Source organism: Pelobates fuscus, chromosome 1 (assembly GCF_036172605.1).
Source record: "Pelobates fuscus isolate aPelFus1 chromosome 1, aPelFus1.pri, whole genome shotgun sequence".
In the NCBI taxonomy this organism is placed as follows: Eukaryota; Metazoa; Chordata; class Amphibia; order Anura; family Pelobatidae; genus Pelobates; species Pelobates fuscus.
This window is the reverse complement of record NC_086317.1, coordinates 218,169,043-218,185,145: the sequence shown is the minus strand read 5'-3', so window position 1 is coordinate 218,185,145 and position 16,103 is coordinate 218,169,043. Positions and strand designations below refer to the sequence as shown.

Sequence of the window (16,103 nt, the reverse complement as noted above, 5' to 3'; positions counted from 1 at the left end):
TTAAAAATTTGTGCACGTTACTCATATGCCTCAAATGTCAAACAAGATAAATGCCTGAGGACTGCCTTTGGGGCACCCCAAGCCTGCCTGTATTTTCTCTTTCGCACAACAAAAATAAAGAATTTAAAAAAAAAAAAAAAAAGATACACTGCCTGCCTTTTTAGGCCAATGATTCTAAACCCAGTCAAAGGCAAACAAATGGTCCAAATGAAATTCCTAAAACCTGAAACGTTCATGCCTTAGGAACCACTGTACTAGACAGCACCAGCGGAGATTATTTGCAGATGACAATGAATTGGAATATATACATACATACACATAGACTCCCAATTTATATTAGCATTCTAACTGGTATACAATAAATTTCAGAGAAGTCTTGTTAAAAAACAAAACAAAATAACAGCATTCTTTAAAAGCATAAAAAATGTTGAAAGCAGTAAAAACTTTATATAGAGCTTAAGACTCAAAAACTCAAATAAGTTTTGGCTGATCAGGTTATAGATGCCTTAATATGTACCTTAATGGCCTTTTTACTAAAAGAGCTTACAATGTGTGTAAAATAAACTGCTGGAATGGTGAGGTAGATGATTCAGTGCAACTTGATTTGCAAAAGTATCAGCTTCAGACATGGCATTTTTCTTTGCAACATTTATAGTATTTAAAGGATTCCATAACATATTAGACCTAAGTAACAGTAAAACTGCAGATGTTTTGCAATGCACTGATTTAGGAATACCTTTGACGCTTATTGCACAATCAAACTGTAATTTGCAAATTGTGAATTCAAGTAATAGGTAACCTCAGTCTAAAGACACTTGCTGGAGAAAGGCTATATTACATAAAACAAATGCAACAATAAATTAGATTACATAAAACATGTACAACATAAAAAAATAAAACTATATACACACAAATTAGGAAGGATGATCCCATATAGAAGAAGATACATTAGAATAAGGTTTAAGCAAACACTGATGCCAAAGAGTATGACATCTTTGTATTGCCTCCTTTGGGCTCAAAGCCACAGAAAACAAGCTTCACTGCTGAAGGGACAAAGAATATAGATCACAAGGAGAAATTTCAGAAGCTGTAGATAATGCAACACCTAAATCAGGCCATCCGTCAATGTACAATAAGTAAACAATATGTGAATCTCATAATGTGGATTGGGGTGGAGCAGATTAATTCTCCAAGAAAGGAAAGATGCTCCGACTATTGCTCTTGACTGTGTGGAGCTTGTCCAACTTTAATCGCTTGGGAGACGGTGTGGCAAAGGCGATGTTCTTTCGTACCTGAAAGGAGATGGAAAACAAGGTGAACAAACAAAATGTGGGCTATAGAATACAATTTCAAGAACATATGTCCAGGGAGCATATTCTGTAGAAAGCAAGAGATTCTAGGTAGAGTACCATTGTTTACACTATAAAAACACAGTTTAATGAATTTAATGGTGAAAGCCTGCAGTAATACATTGCTTCCACACACAATAGTATTATAAGTCCAAATATCAGCACTAATGATTAACAAAAGACACAATAATTGTGCAAATACTCGTGTGCTGCAAGCAGCATAACACCTTTTTGATTTTTAAACCATTTAATAAGCACCTAAAGACAACTTGTTACAAGTGATTTTTGATAACCGAGAGGCGAAATTTACAACTTCTAACACATTATGTAAGACATAATTCATCAATATTGCAAAAATTACTGGTTGCTGGTGCATGCTTAACCCCTTAAGGACCGGCCTGTTTTTGCGATGTTTGTACGTTAAGGACCAGAGCAGTTTTAACACTTTTGTGGTGTTTGTGTTTAGCTGAAATTTTCCGCTCTCTCATTTACGGTTCCCATACAAGTTATATATTGTTTTTTTCAGGACAAAAGGGGCTTTCTTTACATACCATTATTTGTATTATGTCATATATTGTATTTTAAAAAAATAAAATATGGTGAAAAATTAAAAAAAAAATGTTTTTGGACTTTTACTTGAAAAATCTTTTACTTATCTACAAAAGCTAATGAAAAAAACTGCTAAATAGATTCAAAATGTTGTCCCGAGTTTAAAAACACCCAGTGTTTACATGCTTTATTGCTTTTTTTTTTGCAAGTTATAGGCCTATAAATACAAGTAGGAAATTGCTGTTTCAATATATATATATTTTAAATGTATCAATAGTGACCTTGTAACACCGTTATCTGTCATAAATCCCCGAAACACACCTAACATGTACATATTTTTTTAAAGTAGACAACCCAGGGTATTCAAAATTGGGTATGTCCAGTTTTTTTTAGTAGCCACCTAGTCACAAACACTGGCCAAAGTTAGCATTTATATTTGTTTGTGTGTTAAAAATGCAAGAAACGCTAACTTTGGCCGGTGTTTGTGACTAAGTGGCTACTAAAAAAGGCTGAACATACCCCATTTGCAATACCTTGGGTTGTCTTCTTTTGCAAATGGTATGCCATCATGGGGCTAATTCTCATTCCTTGGCTACCATACGCTCTCAAAGGCAACCTAACCAATCCGACAAATTTCAAAAAAAAAAAAAAGGAAAATCAAGCCTTATATTTGACCCTGTAACTTTCACAAACACTATAAAACCTCTACATGTGGGGTACTGTTATACTCCGGAAACTTCACTGAACACAAATATTAGTGTATCAGAACAGTAAAATGTATCACAGCAATAATATCCTCAGTGAAAGTGCTGTTTGTGTGTGAAAAATGCAAAAAAACTTCACTTTCACTGACAATATCGCTGTGATAGGTTTTACTGTTTTGAAACACTAATATTTGTGTTCAGCGAAGTCTCCCGAGTAAAACAGTACCCCCATGTACAGGTTTTAGGGTGTCAAAGAAAGTTACAGGGTTAAACACAGTGACAGCAAATTAAATTCTCTGGACTTTCGGCCTGGGTTGGCAGGCAGGTCCCTCAAATTGCAATCATTAAAATTACTTAATTAGGTAAAAATATTATATAAATACGCACGTAGAATTTTAATATATATACATATTTATATATTTGACGTCTACGTGTATATTTATGAAATTATTTATGTAATTATGTATATGGACATATGTATATTTCGTATTGTTTTTATTTATTTATACATAGATATATATATCATTACATTCTAAGTGTATTTTGATAAATATATATATATATATATATATATATATATCAAAATACTGTTAGAATAAAATTGCATATATAAATATTTTTTATAATTATTAAAAATTATTTTTATTTTTATTAACATATTATTTGTATTTTATAATTATATATATATATATATATCATATATAGCAATTATATATATTGTATATATTTGTGTGTAATTTAAATATAAGTGTATTTTTATATTTATATACGTATATATATAAATATAAAAATACACTTAATATGACATTATATATGATACATATATTAGATATAGATACAATACATATATTAGATATAGATACAATACATATATTAGATATAGATATAATACATATATTAGATATAGATATAATACATATATTAGATATAGATATAATACATATATTAGATATAGATATAATACATATATTAGATATAGATATAATACATATATTAGATATAGATATAATACATATATTAGATATAGATAGATATAGATGTATCTCTCTGTATCTATCTATCTCTATCTATCTCTCTCTCTATCTATATCACTATATATAGATAGATAGAGATATAGATAGAGATATATATATATATAGATAGAGATATATATATATATATATATAGATAGAGATATATATATAGATAGAGATATATATATATATATAGATAGATAGAGATATATATATATATATATAGATAGAGATATAGATATATATATAGATAGATATATATATAGATATATATATACACACACACACACACACACACACACACATTTTTTTTACACTGATTTTACACTTTTTTTTTCACTTTATTTTTTTGATTTTTCACTTGCAGGGAGACTGACTGTCAGCACAGACAGTCCCCCTGCAGGCAGATACATAGACACCCATTGCGGTCATGTGATAGAGTGATCACATGGCCGTGGGGTCCTGATCTGCCGAGGGGGGACTGTCCGGGCAGACAGGCAGTCCCCCTGGACCGGGTGGAGCACTGATCGCCGCCATGGGACCGACGGCGATCAGGTAAGTAGCCCCAGACCGTTATGACGGTTCAGGACCGTCAGCGGTCCAAACGCACGTTTTACCGCTGACGGTCCTGAACCGTCAGCGGTCCTGAAGGGGTTAATGATCAAGATGGAAGGGAGGAGAGAATCGAGGATGGAAGACAGGCAATTACAAAATTACAGACTGAATAGGTTGACAGGAGGGCGTGGACAACATATTTAAATTATGCACAGAATTGACAGACGGTAGTGTGCTGCCCAAATAACTCACGCTGGGGGTACAACTTACCTCCAGCACACAATTAAAAATCTCTAGATGTGCAGTGTTACAATATGAAAAACAGAACATCCAGACTCCTACTACCACGACCGCATCTAAAAGCAGAAGTGGTCATGGCGGTTGGAATAAAAAAACCTCTTTAATGCTACTATGAAGAGCGCCATAAATATGAAAAGGCAGAATTAATGAACAGATCACGCATGTGAATTAATAGCAATAGGGAGAGTAAAGGGAGAGAGCGGTCTAATAAAATAGTGGCAAAACAAAAACCTTAACTTTTACAGAAGACACCCCCTGATAGAAGGGCATGACACTCTTATATAGTCCGTTTCTACAATTCACACCTAAGATGTCCAGGTCCTTTTAAAGAGCATCATATGTATCCCTTCCTTGGCATAAACTTTCATGTTACATGGTAAAATACTTTACAGGGTATTTGTGGAAAAGTCATCAATTGTCACGAAAAATAGAAATTTGGAAAGTATCATCAATAATGATCAAATAAATTTTTCACTCCACACAATAAGACTGAAATTATACTGCAGTTTGTAATATTCTGTGTCTTCATGGACTGGAATAGTTGCTTTTACAACTGTAGATACCATCATCTATGCTTTTAAGAAAACCAATATACAATATCTCTGATCATAGAAAATTAAATAATTACCTTTGCTTTTGGTCTGTCTACGGATTCCTCTTTTTTTGCTGGTGACAAAGTTTGAAAGACAAAGTTTCTGGAGTTTCGTGGAGCATTGGGATTCAGATCTGACATTGCTGCAAGTTTCTGTAGGACTTCTTTTGGTTTGTTTAAAAGGGAGCCTGTCTTCATCTAAAAAAAAAAAAAATTCACAACTTTACTATTACTGTAAAGAATCCTTTTACTCTAAATATAAACAGGCGACATCTCATCTTTTGAATAGATCAATTAAATAATAGGTTACAAAAGAGCTGTTTTTACTGGTCCTGTACATGTCTGAAGGTTCTCTCCGATTAGTTTGCTCTAATGTAAACAAGTTTTGTAAACACGTTTTGCAGCCTTTATTAAAACATTCAAATATTTTCTAGTTCATTCTCCAGCATCATAATAAGATTCTTTAAAAGTGGGTGCCCAAAATTTCACTACATACACAAAGTAGGGGCTTAGTATAGTTGACAAGCCAATTGGCACCAGCTACAAAGGGAACCATGACCTGTTAACCCCTTCAGGACGGAGTCAATAGTGCACGTTCTGATCAAAACAAAACGTAAACAAAAACTGGAATTTGCGCTATGTGTCTGTTCACCCGTAGTTCCCCTCTTTCAAATTATATGCACCCACACTTATTATATATCATTTTGTTCAGGAGAAACAGGGCTTTAATCTATCATTAACTATTCATATATGGAACATCATTTATTATGAATAAAAGTAAAAAAAATGTGAGAAAATAAGATTTTATTTTAAATTTGCATTTCCGTCTGACATTTTAACTGTGAATGTCATAATACTGTTAGGTTTTACTGCAAAAAAAATATGCACATATTTGTAATCAGCGATGTCTCACGAGTAAAACCGTACCCCCCATTAACAGGTTTTATGTTGTTTTGGAAAGTTACAGGGTCAAATATAGAACATTACATTTTCAAATTGAAATTTGCCAGATTGGTAATGTTACCTTTGAGACGGTGTGGTAGCCCAGGAATGAGAATTACCCCCATAATGGCATACCATTTGAAAAAGTAGACAAGCCAAGGTATTGAAAGTGGGGTATGTTTAGTCTTTTTTAGTAGCCACTTAGTCACAAACACTGGCCAAAGTTAGCGTTCATATTTGTTTTTGTGTGAAAAAAGCAAAAAACAAATATTTGGCCAGTGTTTGTGACTAAGTGGCTACTAAGAAAGACTGGACATACCCCACTTGCAATACCTCGGGTTGTCTACTTTTGCAAATGGTATGCCATCATGGGGGTAATTCTCATTCCTGGGCTACCATACGCTCTCAAAGGCAACATAACCAATCTGGCAAATTTCAATGTGAAAAAAATGAAATGCAAGCCTTATATGTGACTCTCTAACTTTCCAAAACACCATAAAACCTGTACATGGGGGGTACTGTTATTCTCGGGAGACTTCACTAGACACAAATATTAGTGTTTTAAAACAGTAAAACATATTACAACAATAATAGACCATAAAAGTGCAGTTCGCTTGTAAAAAAATGCAAAAAACGTCACTTTTACTTAAAATATCATCGTTGTAATACAATTTACCAGTTTGAAACACGAATATTTGAGTTCAGCGAAGTCTCCCGAGTAAAACAGTACCCCCTATGTACAGGTTTTATGGTGTCTTGGAGAGTTACAGGGTCAAATATAGTGCTTGCGAATTAAATTCTCGGCACTTTCTCCCTGTGTTGTCATGCATGTCAATCAAATTTTAATCAAATCACATAATTACGTTAAAAGATTATTTAAATATACATGTAGAATTTTAATATATATGCATTTATAGGTATTTAAATTCTACGTGTATACTAATGTAATCTTTTATGTAATTATATGTATTTATCTATATATATATTTGCGGTTATTTGTAATATATATATATATATATATATATATATATATATATATATATAATGTCATTCTAAGTGTATTTTGTTACCGATATATATATATATATATATATATATATATATATATATATATATATATATATATATATATATATATATATATATATATAACAAAATACAGTTAGAATGAAATTACATATGCATATATAATTTATATTAAATTGTTTCAATATTTAATTTATTTATTTTATTATTTGATTTATTTATTATTTTAATTATACGTATTTATATATAATATATATGTACATTATATATATATAATATATATACATATTATATATATGTAACGTCATTCTAAGTGTATTTTAATATTAATATATATACTTATATTAATATTAAAATACACTTGTATGACGTTACATATATAATATGTATATATATTATATATATAAGATATATACATATATATAAAAATATATTTAATTTATTTTTACACTTGTCTTTTTTTTTATTTTTTATACTTCCCACCAGCAGGGGGACTGTCTGATATTTCAAACAGTCCCCCTGCTGGCAGATCCACAGCCAGCTATAGGGGGCCATGTGATCGCTCTTTGAGAGCGATCACATGGCCCCCGGGGGCCTCATTTGCCGTGGGAGGGCTGCCTGGGCTGTGAGGCAGTCCTCCCGAAGCAGATCGCGGCGGAGGTAAGTATAACTTACCTCCTGGGGCTGCAAGCCGTTACGGCGTGCTATGCCGTCATAACGGCTTTAAAGCCCACTTAACCCGTGACGGCATAGCACGCCGTAACGGCGTTAAGGGGTTAAATTACTTATTGCGCAAAAACAAACAAACGAAAAAAAAAAAAAAAAACATTCATTTGCAATGAAGGATGTTTTTCTAATTGCAATATTTGTAATATTCCAAAAGTATAGAATGCAAACCACAGCTTCACCTGATGAGAATGCAGAGCTTTAGAACTTCCCTTCAGAGTGTACCTGAATATGCATAATATAGTTCCACTACACTCTGAGGCAGGCCCCCAAAAAATTAAAAAATTAAATAAAAACACTTGTGCACACTGCAGCAGCGACCAGGCAGTGCATGCTGATGCTGTACAAATCCTTGTAGAGCTTAGTGGGGAGGCAACGATTCCAAAAATTAGTAGTGGCATTTCAATGAAATTCCAATGCAGTCAAGCCTCAGGATTTTATAAACTTACAATCTGCATGCAATTCTGAGAAGTGGAAAAGTTGCTTTAAAGGAAAATTCTGACTGTGGAAATACAGAAGAAATAGAAGATTATTAGCTACTCACATTAGGGTTGCTGAAAGGCCTGATGACTTCAAATGGATTTCTTGACACAGGTTTTTTTACTTCACTTGTTTCCGTGGTAGCTGAAAATCATAAAAAGGCATTATTAATCAAGAATTGCAATACTGGACAAAGTAAATGCTATAATAAAAAAAGAAAAAAATCTGAAACAACTTTGTGGGTGCAAAATGCAGTTATCCAGTAACGGAGGCAAAGTAATTTTTCACCTCTTCTCTGAAGGACCTTAGCAGTAACTTTTTTTGCAAGTTTCATGAACTGGCTGCTCTCTCCAATTTCTTCCTCTTCTTCATGAGCAGCATGACTACTTGACTAGACCATGGAAAAGAAAGAAAATTAGTAAAATGTATCAATGCTCACAAAACTTGCAGCAAACTTCTAAAACCCAAAAGACTCCCAAGGATGTGGGTTGGGTGAACAACTTCAGCAACATCTGCCAATAGTTTATTTAAAAAAAAAAAAAAAAGTTTAAGAGTTCAAAGCCTACAAAAGAAGGTTCTCTCTATGATGTATGTCTGAATCAGATTTCAGATGTAGGACAAAAGCAGCTACCGTATATACTCGAGTATAAGCAGAGTTTTTCAGCACATTTTTTGTGCTGAAAAACCCCAACTCGGATTATACTTGAGTCAATAGTCTGTATTATGGCAATTTGCATTGCCATAATACAGACTGGGGGCTGTGGGGGCTGGCAGAGCTGTAACTTACCTCTCCTGCAGCTCCCTCCTCCTCCGCGCTGTCCGTTCAGCACCTCGGTCAGCTCCCAGTGTAAGTCTCGCGAGAGCCGCGGCTCTCGCGAGATTTACACTGGGAGCTGACAGAAGAGCTGACCGGACGGCGCAGAGGAGGAGAGAGCTGACAGGAGCTGCAGGACAGGTAAGTTACAGCTCTGCCAGCCCTCCCTCCCCCCAACTGAACTGCCAATGACACTGGACCACTAGGGAAGGAGAGGCCCCCCTCCCTGCCATATATCAAGCAGGGAGGGGGGACGGAAAAAAAATAAATTATAATAATAAATAAATAAAATAATTAAATTAAATAAAAAATAATAAGAAATAAAAAAATATGAAAATAATTTAAAAAATAATAACCTTGCCCACCCCCCACCAAAGCTCTGCAACACACACACACACGCCGCACTCATTACACACACGCCGCACTCATTACACACACGCCGCACTCATTACACACACGCCGCACTCATTACACACACACGCCGCACTCATTACACACACACGCCGCACTCATTACACACACACGCCGCACTCATTACACACACACGCCGCACTCATTATACACACACTGTAAATAAATATTCAATTAATATATTTTTTTTAGGATCTAATTTTATTTAGAAATTTACCAGTAGCTGCTGCATTTCCCACCCTAGTCTTATACTCGAGTCAATAAGTTTTCCCAGTTTTTTGGGGTAAAATTAGGGGCCTCGGCTTATATTCGGGTCGGCTTATACTCGAGTATATACGGTATCTTGGGAAACATAATACACAAGACTGCAATAAACACGCAAATACTGCATTAAGATAACGGATATTGCTGCCGAAAAGTTGTTATGCAACTACTAATTTAATAATAAAAATTCCCACAAAAAGCATTTAGAGGATTGTATACCTGCTCACGGAGCCATTGTTCGCGCTCAAATCTTTCTTTCCTCCATTTCGCATCTGCTTCATCAAGCTCTTCATTATCAACCTCCTGATCTTCCAGCTCAGAATCCCTGCGGAACATGTCCAGCTGAGAGGCATCATCTAGGAAAGACAGAATAATGTTAGACCATACATTCGCAGAAAATAAATAGATAAAAACACACAGGTCCCAGGAGCTCCAGATTAAAAGTCACTGTTCACTGATGTCGGACCAAAGGACTGCAGCATCAACATGAGCTCATCGAACCACCACTCTAAAAGGCATTAGCGTGTGGAGAGTGTTTAACTTTGCTCCCTCTCCACACCCATACAGAGACCCCATAACGGTCACTCAACCCTCCTCCTCATCTCCCACCAGATAACCAGTCACACACAGCAACCCACAATGCTGCCACACTAATGCCCCTCACCCTCCAAGTCACCAACCTATCAGTCACCCTCTGAAGATAGTCATTGACATACAATTATATCAGACACATGAAATACAGCCAGACCATAAACAACATACATAAACCCCCCACTTCCACACATTGCAAGCTACCATACATGCTCCCGAAAAGACATATACTTGCACATTAACACACATTCACACACCGGTACACAGTGCCAGAAAAACAGTCACAAATGCACACACACACACACACACACTCACCCATGACACACTCCCAGAAACAGAGCACAGGAGTGTGATCCAATCTGGCACTCTTAACCAATATTTGTTGTAGACTTCAACATTCTCTTATTTGTCGGAGAGAAAAATCTGAAGCTGAACAAGTACAATTAATGTTTCTAAAGATCAGTTCTGAAAATTAAGAAAAATGTCCCAATTTAAGAGCCCATTGCCCCAAGAAAACTGCCCCTGCTGTTTTCACCTATGTGCCCTAGCACATTAAAAGTTCCTGTCCCCCTTAATCTTTATTTTATGCATGGAAGCCCTGATTAGACACATTAAGAATATTCATGCAATTAGAGGACTCGATACTCCGTTAGGGGTCCAAAAGATAGCCCTCTTTGCGGATGATGTTCTTCTTTTTTTAACATATCCGGAGACAACGTTGCCAACCCTGCTAGCACTGTTGGAGAGATTCGGGAGGGTGTCCTATTATAAAAATAATGCCAAAAAGACGCAGGCGCTAGCGATAGGGCTCCCACCTGTCACCTTAGCACAACTGAAAGCAGCATATCCCTTTGATTGGCGGTCAACTTCTATTTCGTATCTGGGCATTAAACTGCCCACATCACACGCAGCGATAATAAAAGAAAACCATTTACCGCTAATTAACAGACTAGATCAACAACTTAAACAATGGGAAGACAAGGAGATCTCGTGGCTGGGGCGAATCCACACTATTAAAATGATGATACTACCTTGCATATTATATCTCTTTCGCACCCTCCCTATCACAATCCCTAACCCCATTTTACATAAGTTTCAGGCCATAATCAATGCACACATTTGGAAACGTAAACCGCCGAGGATAGCACAAAACTCACTGTGGCGCCCTTTCGCTAAAGGCGGATTGGGCATACCCAACATAAAACTTTATTATAAAGCATCGATATTGGCACAGGGTCTCACGATCCTTGAGCGAGCATCTCCTCCGGTATGGCTAGCGCTGGAAAATGCGTGTATGCTCACGAACACGATCCCTCTTATCCTTTGGGCGGGCACTAAGCTCCCCAGATCCAAATCCTTGTTACCAGTCACGGAAACCCTGCTCCGTACATGGCAGCAGACTACCCCACTGTTTCTCAGAAAAAACGATCTGCTCATGGCCGCACCGCTACAGGCTCTGACGGCCCGGACTCCGAACCTCCGGGTTGACCCGTGGCTAAGACAAGGGGTCCATTATGTTCGCTCCCTACTGACGCCCTTGGGCATTAAACCATTTCCGGACTTAGTTGAGGAATACCAACTACCATCCCGGGAACTGTTCCCTTACCTACGGATTAGGAACATAACACTGGAGTGCGGACTCCAGCTTGAGCGGCCAGCCCTCCTGCCACCGTTTATCCAAAAATGTATGGGGAAACTACCGAAGGTTAAAGCGCTGTCTATGTGTTATCATGCATTGTTATCCCAAAATATACAACTAAAACCATCATATATGACAAATTGGGAAGTAGATATAGAGAAATGTTTCCCGATAGACACATGGTACCATGCCCAAAAGAAAACTAAACAGGCTTCCCGTAGCCTCACTCATTGGGAATCGTATTGCAAACTGACTATGCGCTGGTATTTGGTTCCCTCCAAACTAGCTCACATCTACCCAGGGTCAGATAACATGTGTTGGAGGTGTCAGAGCCAGGTGGGTACCCTTTACCACATATTCTGGACTTGTCCAAAGATCACCACACTATGGTATGACGTGACGTCATTCCTACGCAATCACTTAGGGATCAGGGAGCATATGAGGCCTGAAGGTTTTTTGCTACACATCCTCCCGAACACCCTCCCTGCAGACGAACTCTATTTGCTGATCCACTGCTTGTTGGCAACTAAGTCTGCTATAGCCCATAAGTGGAAGTCCACTCAGACGCCTACCCTGCCAGAGATCCTAAGTAGATTAGATTCTACCTACACATATGAATGCATGGCTAGTCGATTGACCAGCAACCAAGCCAAGCATAGGACACGTTGGCATAGATGGGTGGAATACCGACATGGAGACACGTAAATAATAACAAAAAACAAATAATAAAAAAAAAAAAAAAGAAAAGAAACGCCCAACAGTCAAACGATAAACAATCACTAAATATAGGGCTAGAGACTACCTAGCACATCGTAGGTGGTATAGTGGTCACAGGTTAGCGCGCGCTGCTGCCTCCCTCCTTCTCCCCTACTACCCAGTTAGGACACGATGCGTATAGGTCATCTCTTGCATGGTTTTCAGGGATCCCCGAGCTGACTGTCATATGCTTAGTAATTGCTTTGTTGATCTATTAACTGTATAAATGTTTACACTTTGTACAAACTGGTTGAAACCGTCTGTGTATACAACTGTTGTGAATTCAAAGCAGATGTGATATATGCCGCTGTCCTCCCCCTCCACCTCCCTTTTTCTTTTCTGTACCCCCTTCATAATTGTGTTTTTTTTTTTTGTTTTTTTTTGTTTTTTTTTGTCAATCTTTCTTTTATTAAGGCATGTGCATTAGGGTACAGAACAAAAAGAGGGGAAATGCAATAGTGGTATACAGATTAGGTTTAATACAGCGTTCATTACATTTCCTGCTAAACAATGCCTAATTTTTTATTTTTTGTGTTGGTTAACGATAACTTCTCATTCAGTCAAGTAGTATAGATTATCTGTCGGTCACATTAACTGACTATGCATGTAAGATTAGGAGAAATGGTTCGCTTGCTATTACCTCACTGTCTAGTAATACCATGACACAATATAAGTAAATCAGCTTAGTAAAGCTGGTACTGCGCCTGCTAATAACAAGTTAAGAGCACGTATAATAAAATCGCATATGGTCTGGTACAGCAATTGGTGAAAGGTTGCAGTATGTTAGGCTTCCTGAGGGGCCTGTCGAGTATTATGCAACTATAAAGTAAATAGAATTGAATAAACTAAAAGGCTACGACTTCGCTTATGGTGATTTATGGTATAATATTAAATCCACGTTGGGTGCGCTTAAAACGTGCGTACTACCGGGTTGTCTCTGACATAATATTAATTACGGTTAAGCTGTTATGCATTTCGTGTGGAGTGAAAAAATTTCAACTAAGCTGTAGTGGGATCAATAACACAGCGGTTAACTTTCGAACTTGCTATCGTGTATGCTGTTATGTGCTGGATTGTTTGTTCCTTCAATTAAGTAGCATAGGTTAACTTCTGTGGTTATCATTCCATTTATCTGGACTAAAGTAAAGCAATGCAAAGGCTTAACATCTTTAACAGAAACAGGACACGCTGACTCTGAACTAAAACACTGTACTGACATTTCCTGCTAAAGCAAGTGTACATTATGTGGGCAATTTAAATATGCAAAATGTACAGGTGTAGTGAGCCTGACCCAGCAGTTATATACAGACAGTTCCTGTCGTCTCTGGACAGCAGACAAAGCAAACTAATGTATGCAGTTTAATCTATGTTTTGGAGACCGTTGATTATAAAATAATAAGCAAGGAAGTACTTATTTAGTTCTGCTCTGCTGACCGGAGTGGCGGCTGGGAGAGAGGCTATTGCAAATCTTCACCCTACGCCACTGGTGTGCTGGAGCAGGTAGTCCGTGCAGTGACTTGTCATATTGCCTTCAATCCGGTCTTCTGTGATGGGGACCCGAGGTGAGGCAGGATGTTGTGGGCTTTTGGATCTTAGTACAGCCAAAATGCGATGATGGGAGTAGCTGTCTCGGGAGTCCGTGAGTCTAATCATGTGCCTTCTTCTCGCCCCTGTCTGCCGTGAGGAGTGGGCCTGCTGCTTACTTAACGGAGAGCAAAATAATGTTGACCGATAAACGGTCCGGGGTGTGTCAGACTGCTGGTTCAGGGAATCGGCCGGCAACAGTCGGCTTGGGTGCTGGGGCTGACGCCTTAATTGGGCTTTTTCCCCGCTTGAGTTTGCGTGGAGGGGGATTCCCGCCTAAATGGCGTCGTGTCGCCGGGCGAATCCGTGCTGCCACTTCTTGTATCGCCCTCATGTAGGCCGGTCTCTGAGTGTGTAGCGTGATCCACAGGTTGGCACAAATCCTGTCAAAGAACACCCCTATGTGCTGGGGTGGCGTGTGGAGTATGCGGATCCTGCTAGACCGTGCTTGTGCCGCCATCTTGGTCAGGGCCTGATTGCTTCACCTCGTTGCAGTCGTTGCCTCTCGTGCTGGTCGTGATGTGGGGGTGATCGTCCCCAGCGAGGACCGGGATGACCCCCGCCGGTCCAGAGGGGGGGGGGGGGGGGTTGAAGGTGAACACTGTGTGGGTATCACCTGCGAGGTTACCAACCAGGAGAGCGGCCGCCTCTCCCTGGCTCGATCGCGGTTAGGCCTCAGGCCGGGATTGTGGGGACCCAATGGGGTACGGGTGCGTGTCTAACCTCAAAACGCTTCCCTGGGTCTCCCCCACTCAGTAGGCACCTTCCCAGCGGTGAGTGAGCGATGAATCGGGGTATATCCCCCGTTTTAGTCGTCGGTGTGCAGGAGCACTCGTGGAGCACGTCCACTCTGCTAGGAAGCCAAGCTCCGCCCCCATAATTGTGGTTTTTATGGTATTCTTTACTTATGCCAAATGTAAAAATAAAATACATTGGAAAAAAAAAAAGTTAAAACAATTATATAAGTCAAGGTTAAAACGAGGATTTCCCTTAATCTAAAACCGGTCTTGAGAAAAAACACAAAAAAACTACACTTCTGTGGCTCAAAGGCTACATAAACATGTTCAAGATGGAGCTGTAATTAAATTTACCAAACATTTTCCATCTGTATTTTCTCATCCTTCCAGGACCATCACTGTGGAGGTCACCATCAGCTAAATAGCGCTCCTGATAGAAGCGAAGTTGACGCTGGTCTTCATCCATGGTCACTTTCCTGCAAATGAAAATGAGAAATCCGGGATTAAAGAGTAATGGCCACTTCTTAAATACTTAAAGAGTATTTAAGAATTGGCCATTTTGTAGTGTTGAGTAATACAAATACAAAAAGGTTAAAAAAAGAATTAAAAAAATGTCTTGCTCTAAAATGCAGAGGTTTGTCGCAGCAAAAGATCCACATTGATATTCCTTGCTCCATTAGTTATATTGGTCATTTGTGTCAAACAAAAGCAGAATATGTATATTCTATGAGTTTTATAGTGCGGAAATAGGCCAATTAACATTAGTCTTGTTAAAAGTCTAGTTTTTTTTGTTTCAAATAATTTATTTTGGAGAATTTAAGATCAATAGCGGATAACCATTTTCTCAAAAACACTTATTTATTCTTTTAGACTTTGTGATACACAATGTATAATGTTTTTTATGTCCTGAACGTAAATGGTTTTCAATCCTAATCTGACACTGCCAAGACATTAACTTTCAATGGAGTAAGATAAAGCGGGTTAAAAATAAGTGTGCATGGAATCATACATTCCATTGATGGCATCACAGTCTTTCACCACTCATTGCAAATATTCTGCAAAGTCAATATT

General features: G+C 37.9%; 1 protein-coding gene across 2 annotated transcripts in view; it reads right to left on the bottom strand.

Annotated features, from left to right (window-relative positions):
• Positions 1-410: 410 nt before the first annotated feature.
• Positions 411-16,103, bottom strand: part of CLSPN (claspin) — a 38,551-nt gene continuing 22,858 nt past the window's right edge. The window contains exons 20-25 of one of the 2 annotated variants that reach the window (XM_063454763.1): positions 15,387-15,508; positions 9,945-10,081; positions 8,525-8,627; positions 8,301-8,380; positions 5,099-5,260; positions 411-1,292 (exon numbers count right to left, since the gene is read on the bottom strand). In XM_063454763.1, coding sequence (XP_063310833.1) covers positions 1,182-1,292; positions 5,099-5,260; positions 8,301-8,380; positions 8,525-8,627; positions 9,945-10,081; positions 15,387-15,508 — 715 coding nt within the window. In that variant the 3' untranslated portion in view covers positions 411-1,181. Of the gene's footprint in view, positions 1,293-5,098; positions 5,261-8,068; positions 8,221-8,300; positions 8,381-8,524; positions 8,628-9,944; positions 10,082-15,386; positions 15,509-16,103 lie in introns of those variants that run through there. The other variant, XM_063454772.1, reaches the window with a different exon arrangement.